The sequence below is a fragment of the Nicotiana attenuata genome, chromosome 7, assembly GCF_001879085.1.
Source record: "Nicotiana attenuata strain UT chromosome 7, NIATTr2, whole genome shotgun sequence".
Classification (NCBI taxonomy): domain Eukaryota; kingdom Viridiplantae; phylum Streptophyta; class Magnoliopsida; order Solanales; family Solanaceae; genus Nicotiana; species Nicotiana attenuata.
The window spans coordinates 14,584,995-14,598,985 of record NC_031995.1 but is presented as its reverse complement, the minus strand read 5'-3'; the positions used below and the strand labels follow the sequence as shown (position 1 = coordinate 14,598,985).

The window sequence follows — 13,991 nt, the reverse complement described above, 5'->3', positions numbered from 1 at the left end:
TTTTTTAAAAAAATTGGACTTTTCCTGATGACGGATCTTCTAGACAGTTTTCTTGAGGGAAGTAAGTCTAAAGAAAATACCAAAAAGATTTTTTGTTTTGTTAGGTAGTGTAGCAATTACCCCTTGGTTTTTCTTTAAACCACGGTTCTTTTCCAAGGGTTTTATTTGAACCGGGTGTAGTTAGTTTTTTTTTGGGAGTAGGAGCCATTGTGTTGTGTTTTAAATTGAAGCAATATCTCTTGACTTGGTTATGCCTTAAGAATAGTGAGTACTTTGGCTGTGACGCTTAGGCTCAGTTTTTGACTCTTGTATAAGTACCTTAAATTGTATGATCTTAAATTTGCTTAACTGCTCTGACTAGGGTGTCTTGATGAATCCAATCCTGAGTGAGTTATGTGCCATGTGTGTGTAAGGTTTTGTGATATTCTGTGCATTGCATTTGATGCCTAGAACTTGCCCCGTGTGTTTGCAAAGCGAAATAGTAGTGTTGTTCAGTCTTGGAAGTGATATAGGCGTTTTCTTGTTGAGCCAGATATGTATATTTTACCCGCCTAATTATTATGTATCGTAGTTAACCTCTTTGAGCCTGTAATCCTGTTTCTTTGGCAACCACATTACAAGCCTTACCCATTTGTTCGAATTAACCATCTATTTGAACCATTGAAACCTCTCATGAGCACTTGAATTGTTATGAACTTTGTAAAAGTTAAAGTGTGGGGTGGTTGGTTTGGCTTTTGAGTGGAACTAATTGAATAAGGAGAAAGGTGCACTGTTTTGAAAAAGGAAGAGCCACTTGAATTGAAAAAAAATATAGTTGGATTGTTGAAAAAAAAAAATCTTGATAAGTGGTGGCTCTTGACGTAAGTGTGCTTAAAGAAGAATGGGGTAATATACATTGATGTGAACGTGGAGTTTTGGTTTGACATAAGTATGGGGTTTAAATGTTAAAATGTATGTATTAAAGTGCTTAGGGAGGTGTAGTCACTCTTATATCTAAATGAATCCTACCAGTCCCGTAGCCTACATTACAACCAAATAAAGTCCTAATTGATCCAAGATTGAATGAGCTCGATTAGTGGAGTAGTACACTACGGGCAAGCTTATGGTGCATCTTTTGGGGCATATGAATGTTATTTCTGAGAGTGAGTGAATTCTTTCTATCTTGAGTTCCTAAGTGTTCTTAAATTTTATTGTGTGGAACTACTCTCTTTTGTTGTGTGAGGGCACTTGATTCATGAAGAAAAGGTAATGTCAGTCACCTCTATATTAGAGTAAGTGGGTGAGTTGTGAATAACGTGTGGTACTTGTGAGTCAAATCTTGAGGTGAAGATGTTACGCTTTTGTGCTTAGTCTATTTTAAATACTCTTGGTGTGATGAGTTAGGAGAATGGTTTAAAAAGGTCGTGTCTATAAAAAAAAAAATATAGTTTGATTGCTCGAGGACGAGCAATGGCTTAAGTGTGGGGTGTTGATGATAGGCTATAATTGCATATTTTAGTAGCTTATTACACTCGAATTTACTGCACTTTAATTGAGTTTGCGCTTTAATCGCTAGTGTTTTGCACTAATTGTGTGTTTTATGCCTTGTAGGTGTGATTCCGAGCTATATAGATGTTATGGAATGAATTTAAGTGATTTGAAGCTTTGAAGTCTGAGTAAAAGCTCAAGGAATTAAGCCGGGATCGTGTTCGGAGGTCAAATTTGATAATTAAGTACGAACGAAGACTTGAGGAAGCATATTGCGCACTGTCTAGTAAAATAGACATAACTTTTTGCTCAGAACTCCATTTGGGCTCCACAATATATGGTTGGAAAGCTAACTCAAAGGACTACAACTTTCATGTTTTACGTTTTTCCAAATTCCAAACGGAACAGGGTGAAAAACCGCGGTTTTGCCGCAACCGCGGCAGAACCGCGGCAGAACCGCGGTGGAAGGCAGTTTCTGAAGAATGAAGAATCCGCGAGGGCGTTTGGCCGCGGTTCCACCGCGATCGCGGTGAAACCGCGGTGGGAAGCGTAAATTTCAGGGGCTAAAGTGTAAAACATGGGATTTTAAGTCCTAAACCCTATATAAAACAAAGGAGGCCGGCCTAGAACAAGAGGAGGACATATTTTGGACACAAATTAGACCTAAGGAGGCGGAGAGACACTACTTTAGGGTTAGACAACACCCTTGGAGGCAAGAACACATTGGGAGCAAGGCGGAGAATTCTTCTACAAGTTTTTCCTTCCTCTTCCTATTTTTCATTGTTGGTTATGACTTTTAGTATTGTAGTTTTACATACTATTATGAATAGCTAATTTGTTATCTAGAGTTTTGATAGAACCTTTTGTAGGATAAATTCTTGTTATGTTTTTATATAATTGAGCCATAGCTTTTCTCTATTCGTTCAACTACGTTTATATTCTGGTTGATTGAAGAGCTCTCAATTAGCTGTGCCTATTTAGTATGCATAACTCGGGAGAGAGTGCATATTTAGGTAATTGTTGAACAACACCACTCACAAAGTATATGAGAGATCAATAACCGAGGGTTTAAAGGCGGGATTAGGGATAACGAAGCCTTGGGTGCGATCTGAAGTGAGCTGTATTAAAAGCCAGCTAGCGTAGCTCGGGAGAGTGCGTCTAGTAAATTGTCGTAATTACTCGGGAGAGATTTACGGCAATAAGAGTGCTCATGATCGGTAGAGAATACTTAGGCGAAATTATAGAAGACATAGCGGGAAGGATTCCGACAATAGGGGAAATCATAACTCTAGACTTCCTTAATCTTTTCTCGAACCCTCGGTATCGTTAGTTGTTAATTTACTATTTTAATTTGTTAGTTAAGTAGTTAAACACAAGAATCTTAATATCTATAAGTTAGGAATTGTTCAAGCTTGTCTTCTTGGTGATAGTGAACAACTGTAGCAAAACCTTAGTTCTCTGTGGGATTCGACTCCGGACTTGTAAACCAGATTATATTTGCAGCGACCATTTAGTCCTTTTTATAAGGCATAGTTGGGCGTGATCAATTATACTGGAGCCAGCAAAGTATACCGGTCCAGCATAATATGCTGGAGTTCATACACAAGTGCACCGAACTCCAGTATATTGTGCTGGACCGGTCTCTATTGCAGCAAAACGATGGCTATTTTTCATTGACTTGGTAAACGCTGGCTATTTTTGATTGACCAGTCCGAAAACTGGCTATACCGTGAAATTTTGGCCAAAACAATGGACTAATGCCATGTTTAGAAATATGATAATTAAAGTTATTGATTTCCGTTCTTCTATAAATTTCAACATCTTTTTACAAAAATTTCTACCTACGCCCCTGATGTTGGTTATCAACCTATCGCAACCCAACTACTCTTACTGAGTTTAAAACTGCAAGCTTTTATATTCACTTAATTAATGATTAACATATGTAGACAGTGAAAGTGGAATGGTAAGTATAAAAAAAAGTGGAAGGTTAAGTATATGATTAACAATTAGGTAGAACTTAAAGACTCAAATGAATCTCAATCCCCTTTTCCCATTTTTCTTCTTGGTCAATGAAACATAAGTATATTTTATCTGTCTTAGGTTCATATATTTTTATTGCTCTTTTGGAAATTAAACAGTTTTTCTATTAAAGAAAAAACCATATTTATACCTATATTATTCGAATTATTTTAATTTTATCATACATTATACTTTTGGTCCATTCATATTCTTTCCATTAACAAATCGTCTCGTATTTGCCTTAACATTAACGGAGTTTCAGAATGAAATGGGTAAAAAAAAGTTTACATTTGCAACTCAACTTTAAACTATATTCTAAATTACCCTCAAATTCAATTTCTATTAGGAATCAAGGTTAAAAATGAGACTTTTTTTTAATCGACAGGAGTAATATTCGACCAAAATTTTAACGTAAAAAGTTGTAAAAAGTTACTCAATCTTGTTTAATTATTCGATAGTGATTATTGTTTAATTATTGTTTCACTTTAATTATTGTTTTTCAAATATTTTTAAATATCAATAAATTTAGTAATTTATATTTGTTATGTATTACTTCTAATTTATACGGAGTACTAACAATTAAATACCTTAACCAGTAAAAATAGCACGATATAGCAAGTTTTCGGACTGGTCAATCAAAAATAGCCAGCATTTACCAAGTTAATAAAAAGTAGCCACCGTTTTGCTGCAATAGAGACCGGTCCAGCATAATATACTGGAGTTCGGTGCACTTGTGTATGAACTCCAGCATATTATGCTGGACCGGTATACTTTGCTGGCTCTAGTATAATATACTGGAGACTGGAGCACTGGTGCTCCAAACTCCAGTATATTATACTGGACCATTATACTTGCTGGAACTCCAGTATATTATGCTGGAGTTCTAGTGTACTTATGCTGGAACTCCATCATATTATGCTGGAGTTCCAGCATACTATCCTGGAACTCCGAGTTCAAGTATACTTATGCTGGAACTCCAGCATAATATACTGGAGTATTTTCCGGGTTTTGAAAAGTGTTTTCGCTCAGATTTATCTTTACATAAAAAGTGGCTAAATTTCGATTACTTTTGAAATTGGACTATTTTTGAACGACCAGTTGTAAATCTGGCTATTTTTAAATTTCTCCCCCTTAACCATTGTGTTTTTTATTTATTTAAGTTTTAACCATTGCATTTAAAACCTGGCCTTTTTTTGGCAGTTAGCCAGTTATAAAGGGGAGATTCCGTAGGGGGAAAAAAAAGAAAGATAAGGAGAGGGGGGAAAACATCCATTTCTCGCTCTCTTTAGCCATGGGTTTCTCTCCATTAACAACAACAAGGTCAGTGCTTTTACTCTTCCCTTTTTTGCACATTTCCATTTCTCTGTAATTTGCTCTTTTTGTCAATTCTTTCTCTATACATAATTTTAATTTTTTTTTTTGGCAGTGGTTGTAGTAGTAGTTATTGCAATCTTGGATTAAGCTGGAAATCATCTTCAAGCTGGTTTGTGCAATTAGGGTTTAATTCAAATGGGTCAAATGGGGTTTCGGCTAAACCCACAAAGCTCAATGCTAGTAAAGTCTTTCGGGCCTGCTCTTGTTCTTCTGGTATAATCTCTTGGCTCCTGTAGTTGACTTTTTCCTTTTTCTTGTATTTTTATTCTAAATATACCACTATATTTCCTTTACATTGCTGAAATAATGTGAATTTTTTCTGTTCATTGTAAGAACTCAGCGTGGGTTCAATTGAATCACCTTCGCTGAAAAATTACATTGTGTGAATAGGAAAAAAAAATGTTTTTTTTGTTATATAAAGACTGTTGAATCCTTGATAGAAGATTTTAGTGCAGTGGTAAAGGGGATTCAAAAATTGCTTTAAATCCTAGGTTCAAATCCTAGAAGTGACATTTTTTTTTTTAAATTCTCCTTGTATGAATTCCTGACTCCGCCACTGTCTGTTCCAAGATAAATGACGGAGGAAGGTGTACGAGGGCGGAAGTATCTAATTTTTTTGGTGAATTCAGGCATGATTCCTAATTTTTGAATAAAATTTGCATATTTTGTAACTACATAAAGATACTATTATAAATCATAATTTTTATACTATTTAAAGATATTTGAAAAATGGTAGTCAAAGAGATTCTATTGACTATGTAAATAGTAATTTTGTCATGTAAATTAGGATGGAGGGAGTAACATTTGTTGACTCTTTGATATAAATTTTGCTAAGGTCCTCGCACATAGTAAAGTATGGTTCTGGTTTGATATAGAGTAAATCAGGATCTTGCATCTTACCAAATGTACCTGAAGGTGGATGGGATTGTGTATCGTGTTTGATGAATGGAACGTAATAAAGAAAGAGCTTTGTGCAGAATCAAGTTTCCTCGAGCTCAAGCCTTAACTACTTTAGTCCAATTTGTGAGCGCACGATCATACTACCCTATTGCTTACTCTATGAAAAAGGTGAGAAGCTAGCGAAGTTGTTAGAAGATGGATCACTTTTGTTCAGTTGTCTTAAAATATTTGTTACATGCAAGCTGCAACTTTTTAAGTCGGGATTCTGAACGGAGTTTTGTTTTAGTTGGGAACATATTTTAGTCATGTTATGCTTTCGAGGAATCTTTTAGCCCTATTAGAGATTCTTATGCCCGAAGAATTATAGCGAATTTTAGATACTTTTCATTTTTTATTTTTTTTTATTTTGTGTAGTATTGGCTTGAAATGAATTTAAATGGGGTACATAGTCAGTGAGGATACATATAGCCAGCCACAACTTATTTGGGAGTGAGGTGTTGTTGCTGTTGATTCAATATGGAACATTGAATACTTTCTATTTTGTATTATGTTTCTTTGTGCGCCTATGACTGGGGTTTGAGGGGTTTGTTTCTATTGTGTCAGTCTGCCGGATTTACCATCTTAGGAAATATCAATTTGATCATTTTGGTAGCATTACATTTTCTCAAATACTTTCATCACTCTTGAAACTTGGTGTAAAAACTATAGAGTACCTTTACAGTTATATCTTGATCACTATGACATGTATACTGATTATTTCATATTATTATCTTCTTATAGAATCGGTCATATGTTAGCAGACTCTTCCGGCAAAAACATTGATATAACTTGTTTTATCCCTCTGGATACTAGCTCATGATTCTTCGTCTGGTATGGATATTCGATATTGTTCCTCTGGTATGAATATTAGATTATATTACTTTGAGGTCGTAATCTTGAAGGAAGTGTCTTCGGAGTTTTAATTAATTTCTCTTTTTCTTGGCAAACTTTGTGCCCTCTTCAATAAATTTAACCTACCTTATCAAAATAATAATAATAATAATAATAATAATAATAATAATAATAATAATAATAAGGAAACAGTGTAATAAACTTAAAAAGGTGTGCACCCAAGTGTGTGGTGGTCAATGAAGTGGGGTTTAAATCTTGAAGACCAGGATCCAAGTCCCATCAGAGACAAAAAAACGAGGGATTTCTTCACATCTGCTTAAGCCTTAGTGGGCAGAGTTATTCGGTATCTGTGTTGGTGGGATGTAGCAGGTACCCGACAGAATAGTCGAGGTGCGCAAAAGCTGATTCGAACAACATTGTGATAAAAGAAAACAAAGAAGAAAAGAGATAAACTTAAAAGGGTGCTCCCTTGACTCAAGGTGTTAATTCCTCGTAGTTGAACCATGTTGCTGTATATATTTTTTTTGTTGAGAAGGTTAAAAATAGTGGAACCATGTTGCTATTGATTTACTTGGTCTCATCATATTCAAAAACTGCATAGTAGATTGATTCCTCTTCCCCCTAATAATGCAAAAGCTGTCTCATTGTAAGCGTGCATGGTGTTTACAAGCCTACAAGCTCGCTCCTCCTTTGCGCTTTGGGGGTTGGGGGTGGGGTGGGGGGTAGGTCGAGCTGTCAGGTTTTTGTGGCACTTTGCTTCAGCTCATCTTCCAGATTCGTTGTGAGGGACTCAACTTTGTGCTTCCAATATGTGTTTCAGATCCACTTTTGGTGAAGGCTGCAAGAAGAGAACGGGTGAGTCGTCCGCCTGCATGGATGATGCGTCAAGCGGGAAGGTATATGGCTGTTTACAGAAAGCTTGCAGAGAAACATCCATCCTTCAGAGAGAGATCAGAGACAACTGATCTCATCGTGGAAATTTCTTTGCAGCCATGGGAAGCTTTTCGTCCGGATGGAGTAATCATCTTTTCGGACATACTTACCCCTCTACCTGCATTTGGTGTCCAATTTGACATTGAAGACGTGAGAGGCCCAGTCATTCAATCTCCCATTCGTTCCGAAGAGGGATTAAAAGCATTGCACTCCATTGACTTGGAGAAACTACAATTTGTAGGAGACTCGCTTAGGATTTTGCGAAAAGAGGTATCTTTGTTAATCCCATGCTATTTCTGCTCATAGGATATTTACTATGATATCTGAATTTATAGTCTTGGTGTAAAGTTTAATGAGAAAAGTAATAAAAGCTAAGGGATTTATTCCCCTCCCCCGAAATGTCAGGTTGGAGAGCAAGCTGCAGTTTTGGGTTTTGTTGGAGCACCTTGGACAATTGCTACCTACATAGTTGAAGGAGGTACCACTCGGATGTATACGACAATTAAGGACATGTGCCATACTGCTCCACATGTATTGAGAGCTCTTTTATCTCATTTGTCAAAAGCAATTGCTGAGTATATTGTTTTCCAAGTGGAGTCTGGAGCTCATTGCATCCAGATATTTGATTCATGGGGTGGACAACTCCCACCTCATATGTGGGACTGCTGGTCAAAGCCTTATATTGATGAGGTAAGCTAGATTTTGTTTTGTTAGTCAGAGAACCTACCAATTGTCCCACCTAATCCCTTGAACCAAACGACCCCTTAAAGTATTTGGTGGATTAGACTCAGAAATAAGGTTCATAAATACGGCCATAAGTATAACATATCATGGAGGATGTGTGGATTAGAGGAGGATTCTTTGAGTTCTTTAACAGTCCGTTGGTTGTGTCGGAATGTCATTGCTTTATTACTCATTATGTAAAATCTCTTTCATTCTGCTTCCTTTTGAACACCTCTCAGAGTTTTGAATGCAGATAGTAGCTACAATTAAACGAAAGTGCCCACAAACACCACTTGTTCTCTACATTAATGGAAATGGTGGACTTCTTGAGCGGATGAAAGAAACTGGAGTTGATGTAATTGGACTTGACTGGACAGTGGATATGGCAGATGGAAGGAAGCGACTGGGAACTGATATCGGCATACAGGGGAATGTTGATCCCGCTAGCTTATTTTGTCCTCTTCCTGCATTGACAGATGAAATTGAAAGGTTTGTCGCATAACTGAACCTTTAACTATAGTCATTGCTTATTTAATAAGTTTGGAACTTAATTAGGAAATAAAACCTCCAAAAATTATGCTTCCTTTATCCAAGTGACTGATGGAAGTTAAGAAAACAAAGTTTGAATGAGTTATGGTATTTGAGTTTATTATAGCTAGGTTAAGGTAATAGCTGGAAGACGTGAAAAGGGCATACTAATGTGATTGATAATTTGTATTTTGAAGATTGTAGGTTTGGCTTTTAGAAAAGATGGCATATTTCTGAACTGATAAAAATATAAAGCATGTCAATCGGAACGGGGCAAAGGGAGTACATTGTACATAACGTCCTCGGGAACTAATGCTTAGACGTGTTGTAATAATTGATTGATTCATTTAAGTGCATGACCAACTGCTACTTGGTTAAAAGTGGTGCCAGATTGTTGCTGATCTTTGACTTCACTACAAACTATGAAGACTAGAATCAGTGCCTTTCTTTATATCTACTAACTTGCATGATTGTGCTAAGCACATTAACAGTTATGATTACTCTCATATCTACATACCCTATGGGTAATAGCTAAAGACTATTTTACTTGTACAACATGTCTAGAACTGCATGTTAATTAGGATGATTTAAAAAAGATGATATTAATCTGCGGTGTTGAATGGCCCGCAGGGCTTTGGTCTAGTAATGAGAGCACAACGGGTGATGTGTAGATTAGGCGCACATCACGGGTTCGAATCTTGTCAAAAACAAAAGCCTAGTATTAATTGGTTAAGGATAGAGTGGCGGGCTCATTATCCACCGAGTTTCGCACCATGCTTCACTAGCTCTCGTGGATTTATCCGTTATAAAAAAATAGATAGGTGGTGTAGAATGTTACAATGATGGTTTCATATTTTATACATTATGAGAAAAGTATTGTTCTTAGTTTAATCATTCATAGGAGGGAGGGGGTTGTTTTTAAATTCAATATCTCAAGTTTTCTAATTCCGGGAAGAAATCTGACTAGTTTTCTTGGGCAGGGTTGTCAAGAGTGCAGGGACCAGGGGTCACATCCTCAATCTTGGCCACGGTGTGCTCGTTGGTACGCCAGAAGAAGCTGTTGCGCACTTCTTTGACGTTGCTAAGAGCTTCAATTTTGACAAGGTCGAGGATCGTATATCCGAGGCAAATACAGTTGCAGCTTGAAGACAGCAATTTTGTAGAGCAGACTGTGGAAGCCTTGTTGTACCAATAACTTGGCATTTCCATATGATTCTAAGCAAATATGCAAAGAGTAGTCTTTTGGTAATTTTGTAGCTTTTCTAGGATGCTTGGTTCAGTGCTTCACCTCAGGTTCTTTAAGTTGGGAGGGAAGAGACTAATGCTTGTGAATAAACTAGCATTTGTATTTAATCTTATTCTTGAATTACTTGAGCAAATTTGATGTATTAAATATATTCCATCATTCTCTATTCTTTTAGAAGGGGAGCCTTGGCGTAATTGGTAAAGTTGCAGCCATGTGACAAGGAGGTCACGGGTTCGAGCCGTGGAAACAGCCTCTTGCAGAAATGCAGGGTAAGGTTGCGTACAATAGACCCTTGTGGTTCGGCTTTCCCGAACCCCGCGCATAGCGGAAGCTTAGTGCACCCGACTGCCTTTTTTTTTATATTTTTTATTCTCTATTCTTTTAACTAACTATAAAGCTTTCCTCAGAGGCTCTCATTGGCTTCAAGTATGATGAATGTTTTGGAAGTTCAAACATCATAGAGGATGTTCTCTTGGACTAAAATTTAACAATAATTTTCTCTCTGTCATTATTTATTTAATTAATTTTGTTTTACCTATAATGTATAATTTTTTGTACCCAGTCACATAGCATTAAAATCATGACTATTCAACAAAGCAAAGTGATGTATGACCAGCGAGGGGCATGAATACTAACCTGCATTCAGCAAACTAATTCAACTTACCATGGTTATGTGACATAACAAAGTGAGAATATGCGTTAATCAATCATAATGAAGTGATAGAAATCTATGTTGAAACACATTCAGAGTTTGCCTCGATTTGGTACCGCTCTCACGGCCCGCATCAAAACCGCGCTTTAACCCTAGATGTCCAGTCAACTGTTGCGCTTCATATCATTAGTTTTGTGTAAACATCCGATGTAAGTTTTCACTGTTGGAACTCCTTCATATATTAACCAAATGTCTCCGATATGAGCTCATGATATAAAGTGTTCTATCCTTTAAGAGTGTATATGATGCGAATCTAAATTAATCAAAACTAATAGGTTTCGATATCATATTAAAAAAGCAAAGAGACCCCACTCCCATCAATGATAAAATAATTTGAGACAAAGTGACTCAGTAAAATACATTTTCATCTTTCCTCATTGCTGTCTAAAGTTTTTTATTACGATGTATATATATATGCCTTACATATGTTTGACCAAATATAAAAGAAAAAGACTCCTCAATCTAGTGCTTGTTCCTCTCATTACTTTTCTCTATTCGTGTATAAGTCACTATTATATGGTAGTACATCTAGCATGATAAGAACGTACAATTGATTAAAAAAACATATTAAAAAAAAAGGAATGAAAAAGAAATTAGGGTGATTACTTGACTAAGTTAGAGGAGTTTGGATCTTGAGGAATTAAATATAGTATCAATTACATTTGGTATATCATACGACGACAACAACAACAAATCCAGTATAATTCTATAAGTAGAGTTTAGGGAGAATAATGGGTACGCAGAACCAGTGGCGAAGCCACCTTTTGCTAAGGGTGGTCAATTGACCACCCTTCGTCGAAGTATTACGAAAAATTACACTGTGTATATAAGTAAAATATTACTTTTTTTGATGTGTATAATATATATCGAACACTCTTTGTGGGGACATTCTTTTACTTCTTTCAAGTCTGAACACCCTTGGGAAAATTTCTATCTTCGCCACTGCATAGAACCCATCGGGGAGTGAAATAGAACAAGAAACCGTAAGCTCCCAAGCAGTGTGGGAGGAGCCAGGGCACTGACCGCGTGCTTGTTGAAGAACGAATCGGCAACTCATAGGCAATGACATGGTTAAGGGAATCCACCGAAGTCGTAACAAAAACTTTATAAAAATAAAAATGTTGTTTCCGTTAGACCATCATTCCGAGTAAACATGGTCGTTATTCTAACTTTTGAAAAAGTTAAAGGTATGTTGTTATTTTATGTTGATTTGAATTAAGGTGGCAAAAGAACATAGTATGATGCCAAGTAGGAATGAGACAAAAAGGGTGACTAAGGTTTCGAAATCACTTTAAAAAGTTGAAGAAATGATTACATTGAGGATCCCTATAAACATACATGATATTACAATATCGATCCTTAGGTTTTAGATTAAGAAATTCTTGGAGATAAATGATTTTTAATACCTTTTATAGTATTAGAATAATCATGAAAATCAAATAGAGGTAAATTATCATGCCCCCTTTATGTTCATTAATTAGGCATAATTAATAATATATATATATATATATATGAAACTCGATCATTATCAGGTCATCAACTTTCTTGACTTTCTGACATTAAACAAGCGCCAACTTCTATACATAGTCGCAATCGAGTCTGTCTAATTTTTCATTATAATTAAGCCGGTGAATCGCGTGTAATTAACGAGAGTTTCCACACTTATGTGAAGACTCAACATTTTATTCGTGTCGAGAAATCAGAAATCTCTCTTCTAATTTCTTACTTAGTTAGAATAAAGTTTATTTAAAACTTAAATTAAATCAATAAAATTCCACCTTAAAAAGATACTACCAGATAAGATTAGTAATTAGTTAGTGGAGACTAATTACAATTAAGGTCAATCGTCCCTATCAATGAAAAATTGAAAGATTCTATAAAGTTGAAAAAACAGTAGGGTCTCTTATAGATTTTTAATATTCTCTAGATATTGTGTCTCTTGCTTTTTTTGATAATTCACAAGGCAAAGATCCTTTTTCTCCATAAGTTTATTTGATATTGCTCTTCTCTTTTCGCTTTATTCTAGGTTTATCTACGAAAAATTATAGTACATAATATCATTGGTTGTTCAAAAATTAACCATGGTTACTTCCATTAGAATATTTTAAGATTATCACCTTCTTTAACACGATTACAATGTCTTGAAGCTTTTTGCATATAGTTCTCAATAATTTTTCCACTTTTTTTTGGGGGGAGGGGGGGGTTGGGGTGGGGGTGGGGTGCGAGTATACAAACAACAAAAATTAAAGGGCAACTCAATGCACAATGTATTTTGCATTTAGGCAGGGTTCGGGGAATGGTCGCATCCCTAGGGGTGTTGATATATGTAGACAGCCTACTCTAATGCAAGCATTAGTGACTGATTCACGGCTCGCACTCGTAACTTATAGGTCACACGAAGACAATTTTACTGTTGCTCCAAAGTTTCTCTTCGTCATGTTTTTGTGGATATATCACACGACAATTTATACAGAAAAATTGATTTGATTTTAATTTATTGAAAGAAGCTCGTATTGTTATGTTTATAAAGTAAAATTAACACACAACTTGTTCAAGTGATTGAGGATTTGAGTTGTGTTTCAATAGCGTAATAATAAGGCAAGAACAATGCAATGTTTTAGTTTTGTTTGCACTGAGAATGCATGTGAGACATTTTGTGGTAGTAACAGAAATGTAGTGAATCATCAGCTGCTCGTCATCAATTATATTATATACTATATATTACTAGCTAGGGAATTTGAAAGGTCTTGGATCAATGGTTGAGTTATCTCCGTGGGACCTATAGGTCAGGTGTTCGAGTTGTGAAAGCAACCACTAATGCTTGCATTAGGGTAGACTAGTGGTGGCAAAATAGTTAAAAGAAAACAGTTAACCACCCATATTATCCACTAAAAAATGGGTTGGATAATGAACTTTTTAAAAACATATCAAATGTGGATAAGTGTTAGGTATTTGTCCAGATTTTCTTACCATAATTAGTTTTCCTATCTCTTGAAGGAAATGACAACATATTTACCATAATTGGGTTTTTCTTTTCCTAGAATGAAAATATAATTCTTTCATATTTGGCTAGTCCCTTTTCTTGTAAGAAAAGATTTGGGGCTCTATAAATTGAAGATCCATATCATTCTCATTAAGGAGCATCCACAATGTAGCCATATGGGGTTTACGAGTCGTGTTTAGGGGGAGAACTTTACG

At 36.0% G+C, this 13,991-nt stretch overlaps 1 protein-coding gene across 1 annotated transcript; it reads left to right on the top strand.

Moving 5' to 3' along the window:
- On the top strand, positions 4,719-10,250 carry LOC109228730 (uroporphyrinogen decarboxylase 1, chloroplastic). The gene is made up of 6 exons (XM_019393911.1): positions 4,719-4,806; positions 4,913-5,073; positions 7,472-7,854; positions 7,990-8,274; positions 8,561-8,796; positions 9,816-10,250. Exons 1-6 carry the CDS (start codon positions 4,778-4,780, stop codon positions 9,979-9,981), a joined length of 1,260 nt encoding a protein of 419 aa, XP_019249456.1. The 5' UTR covers positions 4,719-4,777; the 3' UTR covers positions 9,982-10,250.